Raw genomic sequence first — 23,133 nt, forward strand, 5'->3', positions numbered from 1 at the left:
GGGGGCTGCACCGCCCGCCTGGAGCTCTTGATTCTTGTGGGGGAAGGGGACAGAAGGGACAGACTAGCCTCCCTGAGCCTGTGGTTCGTCTGCTGCCTAGGCTTATGCCTCTCATAGAGGTGGAGTTATTATGTTGTGTAGTAGGGCACTTCCTTTGGGGAGGAAGGCTGTAGTGTAGACACTGACATAATTAGGTACACTAACTGTGTAGTGTAGACTAGCCCTAAATTTGTTACTTTCTAGCTCTTCAGATTAGAAAACACATGTTCAAACTAAATTATTACCCTGGTTCAGTGGAAATAGAAGATAATGGTTAACTATCATCAAGGGCTGTTTTCTCTGCTGCGGTCTGATACAATGGTCCTACTGTATCTGAACAGCACACTACAAGTTCTGCAAAACCCTATCAGAATCTTGAAATCCCAGCCTTTGTCACTGGTGGTGCATTCAGACCAGCACTCTGCATGGCGAAAGCACACTTCAGCATTGTTTCTTTTTCAAAAACAAAGGCAAAATTGTGGAAACTTAGGAGCCTAAAGTCAGGCACCTGAAATCATATTTAGCTACCTAGCTGAAAAGGGTGGGAGGGAAATAGAATAAAATGTTGAGCTAGTGCAAATATAAATAGCAGCGTAGCTATGGTAGTACTGGTATTGGCAGTGGAGCAATGCCAAGTACAAACCCATCTGAAACCAGTGGGTGTGTACTCAGCATGGCTCAACCATACCTCCTCTGCAGCTACCCATGTTGCTGTGCTTACATTGCTATTTCTTCTCCTCGGGCTGCCACCTTGACATGGCGGAGAAGCTGGTATATACTTAAGACCCTAAGAGCGATGCTGTCAGGTACCAGACAAAGTGCAGCCCAGTACAACACAACACAGCCCAGTATAAGACCTCAATGGCAGAGCAAGCAGATGAAGCAGGTTTACCACTCAATGGCTCCCCCACATTAAACTCTTCATGTGCAGGCTTCTCTCACAGGAGGAACTTTTCCCCCACCTCCACCCATAAAAGTTCTGCAGTGATGTGTGAATGGTGATGGGGATAGGTGAAGTGATCACCAAGAGTCCCTAGTCACAGACCCACACACAGGCAGTGATTGCAAGATGGTCATCATGTGCCCCTGGACTGGAATGGGGGGGCATTTTGGGCAGCTGTGGTTACGATTGAGCAGCCCTTTTTAGGACCCCTCTGCTCACCCCATATGGGGAAGGGGCTAGAAAAGGTGCCTCAAACATAAGCTATCCCACCATTCTGGATAACCGTGTTCGGATAACCGCTTTCGGATGGATCACTCCCAATGCGGTCAAAAATCAAGAACATTTCTTGCAACTTGACATGTCCATACCTTACTAGATGACTCAAAAAGTGAAAGATCCAAATGCAGAACAGCAATCGTTGCCCAAGAACTCTTGCAGTACAACATCGACATCACTGCTTTCAGCAAGACAACATGTGAAGATGAAGGCCACTTGAGGGAAGAGGGCAGCAGTTATTCTTTCTTCTGGAAAGGAAAACCAGCAAGCCACAGGCAAATACATGGTGTTGGTTTTGCAATCAAGAACCTTCTATTCAGTTGCCTGACTGAGCTCTCTGTTGGCAACGAGCGCCTTATGACCCTCCACATCCAATTGGACAATAAGTCATTTGCCACCATTATCAGTGCATATGCACCAACACTTGACGCTGATGAAGAACAGAAAGAATCCTTCTACACTGACCTTGATAAAATTCTGTCATTCATTCCAAAAACGGATACGAAAATACAGACAACTGTCATGTAGCAATCGTGGCCCAACTCTGACTTCCAACAGCACCTGCAATGCCAATGAACCTAGTCACAAAAGGACCATAAAATAAACATCTATGAAAGATCATCCTCAACCTGGCAGGATCACCGACGAATTTGCTATTTATATTTGCACTATCTCAATGAGACCTAGCACAAGTGTGTGTACACGAGCAGGGGAATCACACCTCTAGTTCGTAGCATAGACAGCCTAAATGTAGTTCACCCAAGTTTCAAAATATTGGCCAAAGCTTATAAAGCTCCAAGTCTCATCCACAGAGTACAGCTCCCCTCTGCCATGTAAAAGCCACTTCTTCGGGGTGCAAGAAACTGTAGATGACATGGTTTGCTGTTAGAAATCGGGCATTTCCAACACATGCATTCTAGAAAAAATAAACTGCAGTTTTCAGTGCTTCAGAAATGGCCCTACATCATGTCAACACTGGCCACTGTGATCGTTCTTCAGACCTCTCATGATCTGAGGGCTTCTATCAGAGAAACAAAATCCAGTTGCATTTTAAAACGCTGCATGTACCACATCTTGAAAAGAAGTAGTTTCCTTGGCATGTGCTACAGTAAAACAAAAACGACACTTGGCCAGGGCATTTTCTTGACTTTTGATGAGGTGTTTTTACATTTTAAAATTGAAGAAATCCCTGTTGAGCAATAATGGAAGAGTTTTTCAAATTAACCTTGAAAACAGTTTCTATTGATTTTTCTGTGTACATATTTTAATGTTTCCATTGTTAGTTATTTAATGTCCTATTTATCACCCATTAGCATTTTGTAAACTTCAGAGGGGAATTTTGTGCTGCCATAACAAAATGGGAGCATGGATTGGAAGTGAAACATTGGCAAAATCATATCTTTTACTTAAATATAAAGAGCCAGGTTGATTAGATCTTAATGCCACAAGTAACTTTTTGTCTCTCCATCAAAGCCTATTCCCCTTTTACCAAGCAGTTGGTCTAAACAGGGACCAGTTTTATTCTCAGAAATCTGTGTCATGATGATAGCCGGACACATGAAAACAGCCTTTCTGTTGCTCATAACTCTGGAATGCTGACTTGATTGTAACAATAAATGGAGCTAACAGGGCAGAAGCAAAAGATAAAAACAGACTAAAACCACCAGCTTTATTGAGATGTCCAGCACCCCAATAAAAAAAAATCATGTTATCTCTAAATGAAGTGCTCTATTCAGATTACTTTGTTTTTTACTTATGTTTTTGCAGCTCAGACATATTGTAGTTCTGCATGAACCACACCCTAAAATTCTTTCCATCCTTTCTCCCCACTTTTGTTTTAGACATTCATGTGGTAACTATTGGTTTTCTCCTCTGTAGCCAAAAGTAACATTTTATTGCTTTTCGTCATGGAAACACTGGCTTGTTTTTGCTGAAACCCTTTTGAAAGTATCTGATTAGTTGAACTGGCACAAAGGAGAAAAGAAAATCCACTCCTAACTGTAATAAAGCAACAATTGCTTGGCTTTGACTAGTCCTTTTGATTTTGAAACTGTACAGAAGGTAAATGTGAAACAGGCCAATAACGTAAAAGAAACCAACAAAAATTCATTTTCCACTAACTTTTTTTCTTCCCTCTGCCTTTCTGGTTTGATGTTCTCAACAATAAGTATAACTGTTCAAGATGGGCCAAATTCATTTTACCCGGGGTGTAACACCACAGAAATCAGGGGATTTTATGTCAGGGTTGAATTTGGTCCTTCGCATGAAGGTATCCTCAGGAAAGTGGGAACACACTGAGGGCAAGTCTACATTACAGCCATATATCTGTGCAGTTGCACCACTGTACCATGTCTGGTGAAGACATGCTATGCCAATGAGAGAGCACTCTCCCATACACATAATTGGTGGGAGAGCGTCTCCTGCTGAGATAGCACTGGTGTGTACAGCACGAAATTTGCGTTGCTCTGTGGGGAGAGGGCTTTTTCACACCTCTGAGCAATGCAAGTTAGATCGACTTAGGCTGTAGTGTAGACCTCCCTGAGAATAACTTAGAGACATATGCATTATTTTCATTAGATTTGAATGACTTAGGGGATGTTTTTTATTGCCAAATATTGTTACCAGACAGGTTTAGATTTAGAACAAGGGTTCTCAACCTCTTTCTTTCTGAGGCCTCCCAGCATGCTATAAAGCATCCACGATCCACCTGTGCCACAGCAACTGATTTTCTGCCTATAAAAGCCAGCATCGGCACTAGGGGGTAGCAAACAAGGCAATTGCTTGGGGCCCCATGCCACAGGGAGGCCCATGAATCTCAGTTGCTCAAGCTTCAGCCCCAGGTGTTGGAGCTCAGGGCCTAGGGTTTAAGCCCCATACAGTTAGGGTTTGGCTTTCTGCCTGGGGCCCCAGTGAGTCTGATGCTGGCCTTGCTTGACTGACCCCCTGAAATCTGCTTGTGGCCCCCCCACAGGGGTCCCCAGACCACTAGTTGAGAACCACTGATTTAGAATAGGTTTGTGGCTAGACACTGTGCTAGGACTCTGAGTCAGGGAGCGAGACTACAAGCAAGAGAAAAACTTATCACATTGTGAACAGACTTTGTTCTCATAGTTGCAGGAGTTGTTAGCCCACTCAGACATCCACACAGTGAGGTTTTAGTGCTGAAAGTGAGCTTCAAGCACAGACACATGCTTCTTTCCAGGACTGTTGCTGCTTCATTATGAAGTCCGCATTTGAACAGCAATTTCATTCATTCTGATTTCTCAAGAATGTCTTTAGATAGTTGGTGACAGAGGAGCCATTATAGATTCAAGTCATGCTGCTTCTCTCCGGAAGCCAAAAATGTGCTCCCATAAGCAAACATTCAGGCAATTAGGCTTGTGAAATCAGCCACTAAAAACAAAGACAGAAACCCTAGAGGGACTGAAGATGCAGAGTAGGAGGTGCTGCTTTGTCCTTTCTACTGAATGTTTTCACTGGCAGAAGGCCGAGTTGTCCCCCCTTGCTCCACGTCCCTAAGGGCAGGGCTGGGTGGGGCATCCCATTGTGATAGTGCCCAATGAAGCAAAATATGTAGAGCAGCCTTGCATTTAGCCTTGGTGTTTAGAGGGTGGGGGCATAGTACAGGATTCTTAAAGACTTGACTTGAACTTTGGCCTAGAGCTAGGATGACCAGACAGCAAATGTGAAAAATCAGGACAGGGAGTGGGGAGTATTAGGAGCCCATATGAGAGAGAGACCCAAAAACTGGGACTGTCTCTATAAAATCGGGACATCTGGTCACCCTGCCTAGAACTTAGACAGCACATAAAGCATTTCCAAGGCTCAAAATATCAGAGAGAGTTTGTTAAAAGATCATATTTGCTCCCATCTGCAACTAGTTTCAGAAGAGACCAGAAGTGGGAATGATACTGGAAAGTTGGTTCTTGTGGTGGTGAATTCACAGGGCTTTTCTGAACCTTTTGAAATTCACCAGATTATTAAAATACTGGGACAGTTTCAGCCTGGGTTTCTACTTGTGTCTGCCAGCAAAATTCTAAGCATGGGACCCTGGTGGTAGAAATCTTGCTGGCGTTTGTTGCCACAATTTCTTCTCACCCTCTAATGCAGGTTAGGGGCCACAGCAGCTACAGATTTTGTTGGCACTGGCTGAGAAAGGGCACAGACATTTGTTGAACAACTAGGGAATATTGTTGTAAGCTGCAGACGTGTGGGCACTTAGTGGGTGGAGCAGGACCTTGTCTGGCGGTTTGGGTTGCCATCTATCCAGTTTTCACCTGCACAGTCTAGGTTTCAGCCTGTGGGTCCAGGTGACATTTGACAAGGCCCAATGTCCATTTTTTTTTCTGATCTGTGGAAACCGCTTGCTGCTAATTTGAATTTAACCCACTGATGCAAATGATTGCCACCCTTGTGAGAATGGGGACAAAGCCCAGCCAATCACAGCTTGATGCCCTGACCACCCAACCAATCACAGCCTGCAGCCCTCCCTTCCCCATCCACTCCCAGTCACCCAACTGGGGAAAGTTCCGAAAGTTTCTCAGACTGAAGTTTGGTGGTGTAGGGGAACTGGGCAAGTGTGGAACAAATGGATGCATGTGCTCCCTTCCTCTTCTCTCTTGGGTGGGTGTGCTGCAAACAGAGGAGCATCTGTTTCACTTCCTTACACACTCCTACTATGTGTGCAAATGGGTGGGACTTTCTTCTCAGGTAAATAAGGAGAGTCCCTCCCGCAATCTGGGCATCCATGTAAATGTAGGGAGGAATCCTCCTTTTTAGCCCAGACTTACATGCAAAAGTGGGAGTGCCCTTCCTCGGCTCCTCAGAATGGGTGTCTGATGAAGCAAACCTCTCACTCTGTGTGTGTGTGTGTGTGTGTGTGTGTGTGTGTGTGTGTGTATGTGTGTGTGTGTGTGTGTGTGTGTGTGTGTGTGTGTGTGTGTGTGTGTGTGTGTGTAAAAATAGAGAAGTTCAAATGAGTATCTGTAAATGAAGATCGTCCATGTGTGTGCAAATTGTGCTTATTACCCCTAGGATGTGTGGGCAGATGTACCTCAGAGGTGGCAACCTTATGGCAGTAGGAGGGAGAGGAGCGAACGAAGGGGCAGAGCCTTTCATGGGGAAGAGGTGGAGCAGGGGCAGAGCCTCAAGGGGAAGAGGAAAAGCAGGAGCGGGGCCCCGGAAGTCAGAGTACTGGCCACTAGTTGGGGTGGCAGTTTGGAGTAGTGGCAAATGTAGATTCAGGAGTTTAGCTGGCAGGGAGTAAAGCTGAAGTAAGGGTTGAGATGCCAAGCCAAAGGTCAGAACCAGAGTCAGGATCAGGAGTAGGGCAGGGAGTCAAAGACTCGATTAGGAGTCAAGGCTGGACTGCAACAAGACTGGAGCAAGGACTTGAGCCAGGCCAGAGAGGGACTGGAAAACGGGCTGGAAACAGGAGCAAGGAAAGTGCAGCTGTGGTCATGATATGCATTGAACAGCTGCTGCAGTGCTTCTGCAAGACTCAGGAAGCCGGCCACAGGCTTCTCTGCCCAGTCAGACAGCACTCATTTGGAGAAGGGTCATAGTGCTCATTTGGGCCTGCTGGATTGCCTAGCAACCAGAATGAGAGCCTGCTGTGCTCCTCACAACAGTAATCTGGTGTATCCTCTCAGCAGCCTCCATCCTTGGGCCCCTATTGAGTGCTGGTGGATTTTTAAGCTGTCCTCCTCTGGTACAGCTCCTGATGGAGGGCAGAGGGCCAAAACAGAGGGTGCATTTTTCAAAAGCGTGTAAGTGACTTAGGCATCTACATCCAACTTACTTTCAGTAGGGCTTAAGTACTTAGAAAATTTTACCCAGCATCTGCCTTTGCTGCAGCTGCAAGAAGCCATGCTAATGAAGGGAGGGTGAGTCTGGCCCACCAATTACAAATAAGCCCAAACCAAACCCCAGATCCAAACTTTGGAGAATTTGAAATCAAGAATCAGAATTACACAGTTTCACTCTATTCCAACTACACAATTCAAGAATCACTTGTGAAAGTGTGGAACAGTGGTAGGGGTAATGGTGGTGGGCTTGATGGCCTTCTTGTACGATACTATCTGAGAATCATGACAGATGGATTTTGGTGAGATTAACTCTGCTAAATAAGAAGCAATAGCACCCAAATGCCTGTTTTTTTGCATTCTGTGGAGATGAGAATTTTTAACAGCACCAGGAATACCTTTGTCTCTAAAGAGTTTTAGAAAGACTTCATCTTACTTCCTTGATCAAGGCCCAGTAGCTTTCAATCAGCCAATTAAATCAATGGAATTACAGAGTAAGGCACCGTCACCCTGAGCAAAGATGGCTGAATCTGGCCTAAAACGAAGAAGTCATTCCAAACTCCCCTATTGAGGACAACTAATCAGCATACACTTCAGGGAAGAGATACAGACTGTATCCATGAGAGCGAGAATAGCACATGTTTATGTCCTTGCAAAAACAATATTCTGATTGTATATAGATATAGTCTGGAGGGAATGGTGTGGAGGGGAAAGAGGGCTTAAGTTGCAGAAAAAGCCTATTACTTAATGCATGGACCATGTGAAAGTTCATCTAAAATCTTGAACTCGCTCACAGACAGTGGCTCAAGGTTTTAGTGCCTCTGACAGACATCAGATGAACTTTCTGAGGATGTTTCATTGACCATGCAGGAGAAGAGAACCCCACTGTGTGGGTCAATGTGTGAAGAACCCTGTTGGTTTTGGCTATCACTCCTTAATACCCTTTGAACGACTTCTGTTCACATTATAAACACACTGAATATAAGTAGTTCTGAAACCTTTTCTTTTTCATGATCAGTTTGAGCATACTGCAGCAGTGAGTGCTTTTTTAAAAATTTGGAGTCACGGTCAATAATTTTAGGGCCTTGGGTTTTTTGAGTTAATTTTGAATGTTCATAATATAATATTTCCCAAATACTGCAAATATTAAGCAACGCCATCTGCACAGGTGATTGTGATTTACTCAGTTATGGTGAATTGTCTCTTTAAAAGGCTTTTACCTCCAATTTTTCTTCTCTTTCCAGATCTATGGTGGGCCTGATTTTCTGTCTCCAAGGTTGGCCCAACAGTGTGTTTCAAGACCAGCACAGAACCCCCTACGAGTCTCTAGCACTGGCAATGCCATGGCAATTCGATTCAAAACAAATAGATATTGGAATGGGAGGGGGTTCAATGCCACTTGGCAAGAAACACCAGGAGGTGAGTTTGTGGGGCCACTGCTGATGAAAATTGATGAAGTCCAGGAAGAAGTGGTGATGAGGGGCCACTGCTGATGAAAATTGATGAAGTCCAGGAAGAAGTGGTGATGAGTGAACTTATTTGGCATACATTTTTAACCATTTCATATATTGCAGGCTTGAAAGTTTGTCTTGAACTAAAATGTTACTGCAACACTTTTCACTTTTGTGAAAAGTGGATAGGGGAAGAAAGACAAATTTTAATGGGAAAATAAATGCAGTAAATAAGCTGTATATAGAATAAGCACTTGCTGTAGCTTGTCTTGTGGGGGATTCTTCTGTCCATAACTAATCTCAAAGGCTCCTGTGTAGCTAGAAAAAAAATGGTTGGTTGTTTTTTAAATTCAATGGCCCTTTTGGTTTTAAATTACAAAGTGAAGAAAGATCTGAGAACTCAAAGTAGTTTTAAGAACCTTGCGAACTCCAAAAATATTTGGAGTGATTAGTAAAACCTTAATTTGGTAGGGTTCACCCATCCCTCATGCAATTATGTTCAAAGCCTCACCAGTAATCAGTGAAACAAGAAGTTTTCAAATGACAGCAGGCAAATTCCATAGGAACACTGAAATACATGACAATACTTTTCCAAACAGTACAGAAAATCTTTTAAAAAGGCACTACATTCAGAATGCTGAAAAACATATTTGATGATTATTTACAGGCCTATATTTAGATGCTGGTTGCCAGCACCAATTTTCCAAAAAAATTGTTGGACCCTCTGATTTGCCAGAAAGTATTTGGGAACACTGAATTGCAGCTGAATTGCAGGAAATGAAAAAATTAACAACAATTTCAAAATGTCTTTGTTGTTGAACTTAAATCCTATATTTTGCAAAAGTCACTGGCAGCTCTGCTTGTCCCTCTCCATTTGTTTTTCCTCTGTGTATTGTGTCCCTTAGACTGCAACATACAAATGAAGGAAACTGGAAAGGGACCAGAGCCCTAAAAAAAGAATCCAAACCATAAAAAAAAGAAATCTCTCCTTTTTGCGTATTTCCTTTCACAAAGTACATGATTTCTGTATATGGCTTTGCTGCAACTGACAGTTACTTTCAGAAAGGAGGTTCTGGAAGTGACTGGCAATCCAATAAGTCATGGGGATATTGTGCACCGAAGCACTCGACTATTCAGTAATAAACTGATGACTGTTGGCCTGCTATGCCAACCTCCACATCCCATTGTATGGGTTCCAGAGCACCCTTCCCCTCACACTGTCATGACAAGCTTAGCTACATTCTATTCCCTTTGAAATGAAAAATGCCTGGCTAATGTGCTTGGCCTTGGTAATAAAAGTGAAGACCAAAGTTTTCAAACTTGGATACCTAAAATTAGGTACCTAAATCCAGAGATGCTTCGTTAATAGTGTGAAGTCCATGTGGGTGTACAGGACCTCTGAAAGTCAGCTCACTTGCAGTATTTAGATGCTGAAATGGATATTTAAGTCCCTAACTTTAGACACCCACGTTTTAGGTTTCAGTTCCTATATCTCCCATGTGTCCATCATAGAATGGGCCCTGTAGTTGTTGTTCAGATATATCTGCATTCTTTTGTGAAATATAAATTTCCTTTCCCTAGCCTCCTACATAGATTTACATTGTTAGACTTGGCATACCTCTGGTTCTGTGTGGCTTCCTGCTCTGTGTGAATTATTGGAAGAGGGATAAATCAAAATGCATTCATAAGCATCCACATAACTGCAAGGAGGGTACTGCTTCAAGGGCGTGCATGGTGCCCTCCAGTTCTTTTCTGTGAGCTGGGACCTAGGAGCTGAGCTGACTTGATTCTATCAGATTGTTTTCCTTCTGAGATTTAGAGAACTATTTTTACAAATGTATTAATTCTTTGGATTGTATAAGCATAATTTACGCAAACAAACTTCAACAGATGCATCATCTGGCACATACTAACTGCCAGTACTCTGTATTCACAGTTCAAGCTCTGTGACTGCCCACAAAGTTATATGGGATTGTTCCTGTTCCCTGATTGGATAACCAAACTGGGATGAACTACAGTACTGCTGCCTCCACCTAGAACAAATTTCCTTAAATTAATCTTGACTTGGGAGATAAGGGTCTGAGATTTGCTTTCCATGAATGCTGACATGAAGAAAACTGCATCTAAGGCTGCACGTGAGGGCACAAACACCATCAAAGTGAAAGTATATTTAGAAGTCATCAAAATGTTTGAGCGAAATTTGCGTCTACACAGAGAGTCAGTGCAAGGCCTGTGTCCCACTTCATCCTGTGTAAGGCCATGTCTGCGGTACAGCGGCTGCAGCTGTGCCACTGTAGTGCCATAGTGTAGACCAGTGGTTCTCAAACTCTTTTTTTTTGTGGACCACTTGAAAATTGCTGAGGGTCTCAATGGACTACTTAATGATCTTTCCAAATGTTGTTTGTACCGTTAGCTAACTATTGAAAGCACTTTGAAATAAAGAGCTATATTAAAAAAAAAAGTTTTTTTGTTCTACAGATAAAAGCACAGAATTTGTATTTTAATATCAGTACTCTTACCTTTCTAATGTGATGGATGTGCCCTCTACCCCTGCCGCAGCAGTCCCCGAGCTGGGCCTGGGAAGGAAGGTCATCTCTCCCTGGAAGCTGCAACTCTGGAGCTGGGGAAAGTCACCTCTTTCTCTGGCTGCCGCAGTCCTGCACATCCCAAATTCCCCCCACTCCCTCTACTCACATCACCCTCCCACTTACCCACCTCCCAAGGCCACCACCTCACCTTACATGTCCTAAACATTGGGACTGTCCCTATACAATTGGGACATCTGGTCACCCTATCTATGGAGGAGAGATAAGACTCAAGGTTGTTCTTATGTTTTCAGAAATGCTTTTCCCACCCTCTACTTACATTACTCCTAATCTTTGATGCCATATCCAAACATTCTGATACTGGTGTGGAAAATTATTTACAATTGCATTTACAATAGCTAGAATAAATGGCGTAAAGAACATCAACCCTCAGCTTCAGCACATAAGCCAACCACTAGCTGCTTTGGGTAGGAAGAAATTTCCCTCATAGATACAGGTGTTGCATAGTTGTCCATTATGAAAGTTTTACACTTTCCACTTAGCCATCTGGCACTGGTCTGGTCAGAGACAGGATACTGGGCCAGATGCAGTAGTGGTCTGATGCAATTTAGTGATTCCTGAATCCTTAACAGAAAAATAAGAAACTCAAGATATTTAGATGTTTAGGTGAAAAGTCAGCTAAATTCTTGCTAAGGATACGTGAGCTTTTTTTTTTGATAGATGTTGATTACACCCTTTCCAGGTTGTGGAGGAGTTTTCCAAGCTTCCAGTGGCGAAATCCATTCTCCAAACTACCCTCAACCTTACAATGACAACACTGATTGTGCTTGGGTTATCCAAGTTGACCATAGCCATCGTGTTTTATTGAACTTCACAGATTTTGACATTGGACTTCACCAATCATGTGACTACAACAATGTTGCTGTAAGTAACAATGGATGTTTCAAGTTTCCTTAACAAGTCTTGGGGAAACATTTGCAAAGGAGGAAATTTACTATACAATCCAGGCTGCAGTTGGTTTCAGGATATTTGCCATGCAATTATGTTCTGCATTTATTTATATATGAGCTAAATCTCAAATTTAAAACTATATTAAATCTGTGGTACAGCTCTCTTTGCTCCACCAGTGATGGCATTCTCCCATAAGCTGCCAATTACACATGGAACATGCTTCCCTGGCAGCCCAGAGCACCTTTAGAGAGACATGGCACACCTGTATGATGGTGCTGTATCCTTCCCCACATTCTTAGAGGCTGTGTGTGCCCCACAAGTGCATTGAGTGAGCATTCCCTGCACAGACAGGAATCTGACTATGATTTGCCCTCTCATGGGATAAGCTATGACATAAGTTCATTGCATACTCTGAGACACCTTGGTCACCCATATAATGGCATGCCCAGATAGAATTTGTTACAGAGTTGTTGAGGGATCTCTCCATGGGCAAAAATAATTCTGCCTTGATTATTATTTTTGTGTGTCCATGTCATGGAATTCACTCACCACTAGTGGCACCTCCTCCTGGCCACTCTAGGGATTAGCTCTGGCCAGGCATTGAACCCTCCTCCAGCAGCATCTCTCCTGTTGTCGTCTCACACTCTCTGCAACTCAGCGTGTTCCCTCTTCATGAGTTGGCCCTCCAGCCAGGTCACTATACATGTTTCCCTCTTCCAGGGTATCGAAGTCCCATTGTACAAAATGGCTGTCTTCCCTTCACTGCTGTGACAGAACCACTCTTTCAGCAGCTGGGAGGGGAATCCAAGCCTGATCTCTACTCCAGGTTCCAGTCCAGGGACCCTATCTCTAGCAACAGTGGCCTGCTCACTCCCAGCCCATGTTGCTCTTCCCCTGGACTACTTCTGAGGCTTGGTCCACACTACAGCATTAAATCGATTTAACGCTGTACCCGTCCACACTACAAGGCACTTTAAATCGATTTTAAGGGCTCTTAAAATCGATTTCTGTACTCCTCCCCAACGAGAAGAGTAACCCTAAAATTGATATTACTATATCGATTTAGGGTTAGTGTGGACGGAAATCGAAGTTATTGCTCTCATTCTTTTACTGAGCTACCCAGAGTGCACCGCTCTGGAAATCGATGGTAGCCTAGAACCATGGACGCACACCACCGAATTAATGTGCCCTAGTGTGGACGCGTAAAATCGATTTTATAAAACCAGTTTTATAAAACCGGTTTTAATAATTTCGATTTTATGCTGTAGTGTAGACGTGGCCTGACTTGGCAGCTCCACCTCCTGGCTCCCCACATCTCTCTGGGTTTTCCAGCTCAAGCTCCCTCTTCACAGGGAGTAACTGCAGGCTACTCCTCTACAGCCCCCTTCTGTTGCCACTACCTGGCTTTATACTTGCCCTGCCTAATCCTTCTCAGCTGGGAGCTGTCAGCAGTTAGGTCTCAGTATTCCCTGGCTTTCCTCCCAGTGCAATATATAGGTTAATTGGGCCTAATTTACCTTCTCATGGTACACCCCATCACAGTCTACCACATTCAAGTGATCCTTGGCTGGCTGTTTCTCTGTTTAATTAGAGAGCCTGCCCTCTTAAAGCTTCACATTGCTACTTGTTTTTGAGCTCTTATTGATCTCCCAGAAATTCAGGCTGCAGCTCAGTGAGTGTGTGAAAATGAAGAGCAAGGCAAGTCTGGCACTATAGGTCTCATGAGAATAGAGAAATGGAATCCTGACCTGTGATGTCAGATTCAACTTCACTCAGTAGAAAGGAATGTGTGATCTGTGTGACTACCTAAACCAAAATCCAGCCTCTGTCTCCTAGATAAACCTTCATTCACAGTGATTCAAGCAGGCAGGAACAGAGAGTCTTTTGAAAACGGGGCATCACTATTAACAGAATTACTTGCTAAGGCTTTTTGTGCCAAACCAGTTAAAAGAAGTCTGATCACTGTTGAACTGAATCATAGATTTCTTCTTAACAAAGCATCTTTGTCCAATGGATGTTCACTTTTCACAGCTCTATGGCATAGGCTAAGACAAGGCCATATGAAAGATGATTATAGTTTTTAGTTAAGATATTTCAATGTAATTGTGATACTCTTGGTGGGGAAAATGTATTAGAGAAGCATCTGGCTTTTTTGTGACATTGCACAGGTGTGGAAGGTCGGATAACATGGAAGACCTGGGACATCTCAATGGTAATGTCAGAAAATACACAACCAAAATGTGTGGATTAAACAAAATAATTCCAAATTTAGGGCCAAATCCTGCAAATCATATAAGCACACATTTAGATTTATGCGTGTGAGTAATTCCATTGATGTCTGCAGCGACTTGTGCTTAAATGCTCTGCTGGATCAGGGCCTGAATGCTCAGTGCTGCCCTCTGATATGCAAGCATGACTCCCATCGCCACTCTGGGTCTAAGGGCAAAACTGGGTCTTTAATTCTTTATGTGGACATAATCGAGACTCCAATTCGGAAGCTCTTATTTATGTGAGTGGCTTCGGTAGAACTCCTCGCATGAATAAGGGTAGCAGGACCTTGCCCTGCAGAGGAAACTATTTTATTTTATTACCATAAAAGCGTCCACCATTTTGTTTTTGTATTTTTGCTGTCCATACAAATATGCCTTCTGTACAGTAATGTGAAAAATCCAGCTTTCTTTGTGCAGGAACAGTTATTTAAATCCTGAAGCATTAGTGAACTGAAGCTTCCTGTTGTGAGTTAAACTGAAAGTTATTTTAGAAGTGGGGGTGGGGGGGGAGAGATGTTATTTTGAAACCAAAAGAAAAATCAGAGTTTTGACTGAGACAAGTTTGGAGATGGCTTTTCAGTGCTAATTTAGTGAGGTAGGCAAGACAAGGAATGAAGGGATGGAATTTCTTTTCCTGTCTATCCTGCCAGTAAGCTGTAAGTCATTTGACTATAACAACTGGAAGTGATTAGCACGCACCTCCTCCCATGGAGTTACATGCATTGCATGGTAATGGAAGCCAAAGGGGAGGAAGTAGAAGCTGCTTGTGAGATCTGTAAGTGGATATGTGACTGTGAATTTCATTTAGTAATTACATTTCAAAGCAGCATAGATGGAAAATATATGCAGCTAAGGAAACTGGTGGGTTGGGTTTTTTTTTCCTTTCCTTTCCATAGGAAAGAATGCTGTGTATGAGTAATACAGTGATTTCCACCCTTTTTTAGATATTATCTTTATGGGTTTGATTTGCATTCCTCTGGGGACTCTCCTCCACCCTTTACTGTACTAACATCTTTCCTTCATCCCCACCCTTCTCGACTCACCGGAAGTCCCTGCCACATGATCAGAGACAGCATGTGTTGCTGAAGCACCATTTGTAACACCAAGGCCATGAAGAACAATTCTCTTTTTGGGGGGAAGGGGGGCAGGGGGGATTCTTCCTAACGCTTTTAGATTTCTAGAGACATGTTTCAATGAAAAACACATCACAGCGCATATTTTCATACAAGGTTTTCAGTTGCACGGTTGTTTTGTGAGGGACGAGGGTTGCCTGGTTGTTAAGGACTTACTGTGACTCAGGAGAGCCGCATACCATTTTCTGCTCCCTCTCAAACTTCACGTGTGTACTTGGCCCAGTTGCTTACCCTGCTTGTGTTTCAGTTCCCCATCTGCAAAATGAGGATAATAGTATTTCTTTTCTCCGCCCTTTCCTCCTTCTTGTTTAACTTAGACAGTAAGATCCTGGAGCAGGAGACTGAATTTTATTATGAATATGTACAGCTCCTAGTGCAATGGGGCCCCTACCTTGGTTAAGAGCTTTTAGGTGCTACTGTAATGCAAATAATTAGTAAGCAATTCAGTTCTCTTCACATTGCACCAGTGCTTGTATCTGGGGACTCTGTTTTGTAATTAACTCAGTTATTTGTTTCTTTGAAAGGAAAACAGAGAAATAACACAACAAAGGATGTGATAATTCCTGCATATTACAACCTCGTGTTTAACAGGCATCAAACATGAAGCTACAGTATGATCATAAGGCAAAAATTGTTGCAAGTATTTGAAGAGAATAGTAAGGCATAGCTTAGAAAACTATGCTTGAAGTGAGAGGAACTTTAACGGGTGGGAAGAAACAGTTTCTTCGCTGCAGAGATTTGTATTAAATACATTAGATTTTTTCCCCTGTTCCAGTGTAAAAAGCAGTAAACAATAATAAAGAAATGTAATTTTCAGAGGCGTGCAATGGTGATGCATATTCAAACAATTCCAGGTGATGGAAAAGTAGACTTTCATAGGGAAAGTAGCCAGAAGTGAGATTTTAAAAATGTGGCTAAAAAGACTGAAGAAGCTAGCTCTCTTTCTATCATGTGCTTTTACAAATGTCATGGCCACTCTCATTGCAACAAGAAGGCAATGAGTCATTTAGTCATGCTTATTATGTATAGAGGAAAAGAGAAGCACAGCACTACTGTGCTCAATGTGAAAGGAGATTTGGATTTGATTAAAAGTCCCTTGAACAGATGAATAATCTTCCTTTACTACTGCAGCTAGCAAGATGCATTAGGGAATCTCAGTTCTTGTATATTTACTGGTTAACTTTCCTAAGTGATAGAGAAACTCGAGCATTACATGACTTAGGCCTGGTCTACACTACGTGTTTAGACCGATTTTAGCAGCATTAAACCAATTTAACGCCACACCCGTCCACACTATGAGGCCCTTTATATCGATATAAAGGGCTCTTTACATCGGTTTCTGTACTCCTCCCTGACGAGAGGAGTAGCGCTAAAAATGGTATTATCATATCGGATTAGGGTTAGTGTGGCCAGGAAATCGACGGTATTGGCCTCCGGGTGGTATCCCACAGTGCACCACTGTGACCGCTCTGGACAGCAATCTGAACTCGGATGCACTGGCCAGGTATACAGGAAAAGCCCCGCTAACTTTTGAATTTCATTTTCCTGTTTGGCCAGCATGGAGCTCTGATTGGCACAGGTGACCACACAGAGCTCATCAGCACAGGTAGCAATGCAGTCTCCTGAGAATCGAAAAAGAGCTCCAGCATGGACTGCACGGGAGGTAATGGATCTGATCGCTGTATGGGGAGAGGATTCAGTGCTAACAGAACTCCGTTCCAAAAGACGAAATAAAAAACATTTGAAAAAATTTCCAAGGCTATGATGGAGAAAGGCCACACCATGGACTCAGTGCAGTGCAGAGCAAAAGTTAAGGAGCTCAGACAAGCCTACCAGAAAACCAAAGAAGCAAACGGAAAGTCTGGGTCAGGTCCGAAAACATGCCGCTTCTACGCTGAGCTGCATGAAATTTTAAGGGGCTGTGCCACTACTACCCCACCTCTGTCCGTGGATTCCGAGGTAGGGGTTATAATCTCAACCATGACTGAGGATTCTGAAGAGGGGGAAGATGAGGAGGAAGAGGAGGACGACTGCAGCGAGCACACAGCACTCTGTTAGGCCCAACAGCCAGGAGCTTTTTGTGACCCAGACGGAATTACCCTCCCAGCCCTCCCAAACCACTAGCCCAGTGAAGCCATGGAAGCGACCTCTGGTGAGTGTACCTTTGTAAATATAAAACATGGTTTAAAAGCAAGCGTTTTTTAATGATTGATTTGCCATGAGGGCTTGGGATGCATTCGCGGCCAGTAAAGTTACTGGAAAAGTTTGTTAACGTCTGGGAATGGAGCGGAAATCCTCCAAGGACATCTCCATGAAGCGCTCCTGGAGGTACTCCAAAAGCCTTTGCAGAAGATTTCCAGGCAAGGCAGCCTTGTTCCGTCCGCCATGGTAGGACACTTTACCACGCCATGCATGTAGCAAGTAATCGGGTATCATTGCATGACAAAGCCTTGCTGCTTATGGTCCCGGTGATTGCTGGCATTCAAGAAACATCCGTTCTTTATCTCGCTCTGTTATCCTCAGCAGACTGATATCGTTCATGGTAACCTGGTTGAAATTCAGGAATTTAATTAAGGGGACAGAGCTGGCCATTTTCCTCCTGGGCTGTTGCTTAAAAGAAATCCTTCCTTGCATGTAGCCAAGTGGGGGGAGGGGAGTAAGGATAGCGCTGAGCTTTTTTGCGTTTGGCTAGCAGGAATCTTCCCAGCTACCAGCCACTCGGTGGGGGGGGGGGAAAGAGGGTGATTATCAGTGATCTTCCATGATACCAGCCATGCGGTGGGGGGAGGGGTAAAGCAATCATCCTAGAGAATTGGATGGGGGGGACTGGCTTCTGCTGCTGCATGTTAACAGGAAAGAAGCATCAGAGGGCACTGTGTATCTGAAGGCTGGAGAAGCCAAAAGACAATGGCTTACCATGGCCGCATGCAAGCTGAATTCTGATGGCCGGACCTGCATCTGTGAGATCTGTAACACCAGAGCCGCAGACACTCAATATTAAGATGCAAAATGCGACCTTGTAGTGAAATAACATGTGCTATGTAAGGTGAATAGTGTTGTTCACTGTGAAAGAGTATAGCCATTGTTCTGTAAAATGTATCTTTTTTTAAATACTTCTCTCCCTTTTTTCCCTCCCTCATGCAGCTGCACATTTTTCAAGCCTCCCTACTCCATCTCAGATAAGGCGGAGGAAAAAAAGACGCAAGACGAAATGTTCTCGGAAATCATGGAAGTAACCTGCAATGGAAGAGCTCATCTGAATAAGTGGAAGGACGTGGTATCAAATTACAGGAAAGATGCCAGTGAACATGAGGACAGGAGGGACCAACGTGAGGAGAGGAGAGACGATCGAGATGAGAGGTGGCGGCAGGAAGATCAGCGGTGGCGGGATGCAACACTGGAGCTGCTGCGTGATCAAACTGATGTCCTCCGACGTCTGGTGGAGCTTCAGGAAGAGCAGCGGGGTCACAGAGTGCCGCTGCAGCCCCTGTGTAACCACCCTCACCACTCACCATGTTCCATATCTTCCTCACCCAGACGTGTAAGAACGCGTGGGGGAAGGCTTCGTGTACCCGCCCACTCCACCCCCGTGGACAGTCCAACCAAAAGGCTGTCATTACATTGAAATGTGTTTAATGGCCTTTTTCTTCCCTCCTGTCCTCCTCCCAAACCACACCCGGGATACCTTGTCAGTTCTCTGCCTCTTTTTATAATTACTTTTTAGTAATGAATAAATGATTTTTAAACGATAGTGACTTTATTTCCTTAAGCAAGCTGTAATCAAAGGGGAAGGGTGGGTTGCTTACAGGGAAGAAGTCAATAAAGGGGGGCAGGGTTCATGAAGGGGAAACAAACACAGCAGTCACACTGTATCCTGGCCCGTGATGAAACTCGTTTTCAAAGCTTCTCTGATGCGCACCACTTCGTGGTGTGCTCTTCTAATCGCCCTAGTATCTGGCTGCACGTAATCAGCGGCCAGGTGATTTGCCTCAGCCTCCCACCCTGCCATAAAGGTCTCCCCCTTACTCTCACAGAGATTGTGGAGCACACAGCAAGCAGCAATAACAAAGGGGACATTGGTTTGGCTGAGGTCTGAGCAAGTCAGTAATGTGTGCCAGCGTGCCTTTAAACGGCCAAATGCTCATTCTACCACCATCCTGCACTTGCTCAGCCTGTAGTTGAACAGCTCCTAACCACTGTCCAGGCTGCCTGTGTATGATTTCATGAGCCATGGCATCAAGGGGTAGGCTGGGTCACCCAGGATAACTATAGGCATTTCAACATCCCCAACTGTTGTTTTCTGATCTGGAAAGTAATTCCCTTGCTGCAGCAGTTTAAACAGAGCAGTGCTTCTGAAGACGCGAGCATCATGAACCCTTCCTGGCCATCCCACATGGATGTTGGTGAAACGTCTCTTGTGATCCACCAGTGCTTGCAGCACCACTGAAAAGTACCCCTTGCAGTTTATGTACTGGGTGCCCTTGTGCTCCGGTGCCAAGATAGGGATATGGGTTCCATCTATCATCCCCCCACAGTTAGAGAATCCCATTGCAGCAAAGCTATCCACTATGACCTGCATGTTTCCCAGAGTCACAACCTTTCGTAGCAGCAGCTTAATGATTGCTTTGGCTACTTGCATCACAGCAGCCCCCACAGTAGATTTTCCCACTCCAAATTGATTCCCGACTGACCAGTAGCTGTCTGGCGTTGCAAGCTTCCAGAGGGCTATTGCCACTCGCTTATCCACTGTGAGGGCTGCTCTCATCTTGGTATTCTGGTGTTTCAGGGCAGGGGAAAGCAAGTCACAAAGTTCCATGAAAGTGCCCTTATGCATGCGAAAATTTCGCAGCCACTGGGAATCATCCCACACCTGCAAAACTATGCCGTCCCACCAGTCTGTGCTTGTTTCCCGGGCCCAAAATCGGCATTCAATGGCTAGAACCTGCCCCATTACCAGCAGGATCTGCAAAGCGCAGAGGCCCGCAGTTTAAGATAATTCTGTGTCCATGTCCTCATCACTCTCGTCGCCGCGCTGCCGTAGCCGCCGCCGCTGCCTCCTCCTCGCCTGGCTTTGCAGGTCCCGGTTCAGCATAGACTGCACGAGAATGCGCGAGGTGTTTACAACGTCCACTATTGCGGTATTGATCTGAGCAGTGTCCATGCTTGCTGTGCTATGGCGTTTGCACAGTTCACCCAGGAAAAAAGGCGCGAAATGGTTGTCTGCTGCTTTCACAAAGGGAGGGGTGAGGCTGTACTCAGAACCACCCACAACAATGATTTTTTCCCCATCAGGCACTGGGCTTTCAAGCCAGAATTCTAAGGGGCGGGGAGACTGCGGGAACTATGGGATAGCTACGGAATAGCTACCCACAGTGCAACGCTCGGGAAATCGATGCTAGCCTCAGACTATTGATGCATACAGCCGAATTAATGTGCTTAGTGTGGCCGCGTGCACTCGACTTTATACAGTCTGTTTTATAAAACTGGTTTATGTAAAATCGGAATAATCCCGTAGTGTAGATGTACCCATATTGTCTTAAAACTGTGGTTTACATTCCATTCCATCCTCAGTATCAAAATATGCCTTACAAAACAGTTCAAGGTAATAAATAACAGTGTGGTCAGAAAATATAGTTTTGCTGCTGAATATTTACTTGCTGTAACTTCACAGAAATATATATGTGTTATTTATGTTGGGTTAATACTTGGATCAGAATTTTAACAAGATGTGAGGAACAGAATTCATTGCTAGGTTTCTGAAGAAGGGGACCTTACTATCTTCAAGAAAGCCGTCTGCAAGCAGCAAATATAATTGATTTAGGAAGCACATATACAACTCTCTACTCCTCTCATGGCATTATCAGCAGAGAGTCCTTGTTATTCTAATGAGCTACTGGTACAAAATATTAGTTTCCTACTTTACTCATCTATAAATCTCCCCTTGCAGCAGCCTTGTAATTGTCTCCATTTTAAGGGCCAGATCCTTAGCTGTTATAAATCAGCATAACCCCTATGAAGCCAAAAACTATGCTAATTTAAGCTAACTGAAATTTCAGCCCTCTCTCTCCAGTCTGGGAATGTAATAGCTGGCCTCAGCTCCAGTGGTCGATAAAATCTAATTACTACTGTATAGAGATGGGAGGTGACTTAATTGCTGAGGGTCACTCGGTTAGTCACTGTTTCTATTAACATTACAGTTTTTAACTCCATGCAGCTTGATTTAAGTTGAGAAATGTACAGAACACAGGTGCAGAGAGAGAATCATTCAACATTTCATATTGTATATTAAGGATCGGACTCTGTCTGGAAGTTGGAAGATAAGAAAAGGTGGAATGGAAGGTTATTATGGCCCTCTTTACCAACTACTTATTTGTCTAAACACTATAGTACATTTAATACTTTCTCCCAAGGCCCCACAGAGCCAGCCAAGGTGATGAGCCAGGAGGCAAATATTTTATTCATGAAAACAGTATCAGCTAAGTAGTGTGTGTGGATGGATTAAACAGGGAGCTTGTCATCTGTTGCTCATCTCAGTATGTTGCCCTTTTGAAAATACTGGTTTTTGTTATTATTTTAAGAAGGTATTTTCTGTCATTGGAGGATGGAAAATTAAATTGTGTGCTACAGTATCAGGAGAAAGGATTTATTTTTCAATTGTAGCACAGCGTTGCTAAGCATTTCTAAAGAACCTCGTAGATTGCACAGCATATATTTGAAATGGGAAAATCTCTTTTAACCGTGTGGTGTCATCTGATTCTTTCTACGTACTTACTTATCTGGCCTTTGTCATCATAATAGCTGAACTTTTCACAAACATCAATGTATTTCATCCTCACAACATCCTGTGAGCGAGAGAAATATTTTCTCCATTTTACAGATGGGAAGCTGAGGCAAAGGCTAGATTAAATGACTTGACCAGAGACACACACAAAGTTTGTGACTTAGCCAAGAATTGAACCCAACTCCCCTGGGTCCCAGTCCAGTATCCTACCCACTAGATCATCCTTCCTCTCCAAGTCATGAGATTACGCTGATAAATTCAAATATCAGCACCACTCCCAGCATACGACAGGGTTCTAAATGATGTAGCCAATGCAAGCAGCCACAGTGGGACTGCCTCTCTTAATCATGCTTGCTTGATCTTCAAGAGCTGTTGTGGGTGGGACACACAGTGACAGTAGCCAGTATTTTCCTTTGTGGCTTCTCTTTTTTAATTTTTTTTTAATTCTGATTCAGTGTCAACTAGAAACCAATTGGTCTAGAGTTAAAGTCAAGCCTCTGTTGTCTCTTGCTTCCTAATTTGGCAGACCACAAACAGGAAGCAAAAAAAATCTCTCTCCAACTCGCATTAAAAAAGAAGAAAAGCACTTGCGGTGAAATTAAGTGATGTCTTGCAAAACCATCTTTCTTCCTGCTTGCTTGCTTCCTTTTTATTGGTGCACGATGATTTATGCATGCCGTGTTGCATGCATGAGCACCAAGGGCAGAGTTACACTTTTGCAAATGGTTTTGAAATAGTCCACCTGGTTGATTCAGCTAAATCTATTGTATATTAAATGTATGTTATTGCACCTCTCTCACAATTGGTGCTGAAGTCTTGAACATTTCCTGTCTCTCTCTTTTCTTTCCTTCTCTAAGTACATTTCCAAACTGGTGTGTCTAAGCTAGGCACCAAAATCCACAGTAAAGCATGAAAATATGGATTTAGTTACCTAACTTT

At 43.7% G+C, this 23,133-nt stretch overlaps 1 protein-coding gene across 1 annotated transcript in view; it reads left to right on the top strand.

Moving 5' to 3' along the window:
- CUBN (cubilin) overlaps positions 1 to 23,133 on the top strand; it is a 224,183-nt gene that overhangs the window by 100,987 nt on the left and 100,063 nt on the right. The window contains exons 29-30 of the mRNA XM_030550449.1: positions 8,307 to 8,481; positions 11,802 to 11,983. Of these exons, the coding sequence (XP_030406309.1) occupies positions 8,307 to 8,481; positions 11,802 to 11,983 (357 nt within the window). The remainder of the gene's footprint in view (positions 1 to 8,306; positions 8,482 to 11,801; positions 11,984 to 23,133) is intronic.

The sequence above is a fragment of the Gopherus evgoodei genome, chromosome 2 (assembly GCF_007399415.2).
Source record: "Gopherus evgoodei ecotype Sinaloan lineage chromosome 2, rGopEvg1_v1.p, whole genome shotgun sequence".
NCBI classification, from domain to species: Eukaryota; Metazoa; Chordata; order Testudines; family Testudinidae; genus Gopherus; species Gopherus evgoodei.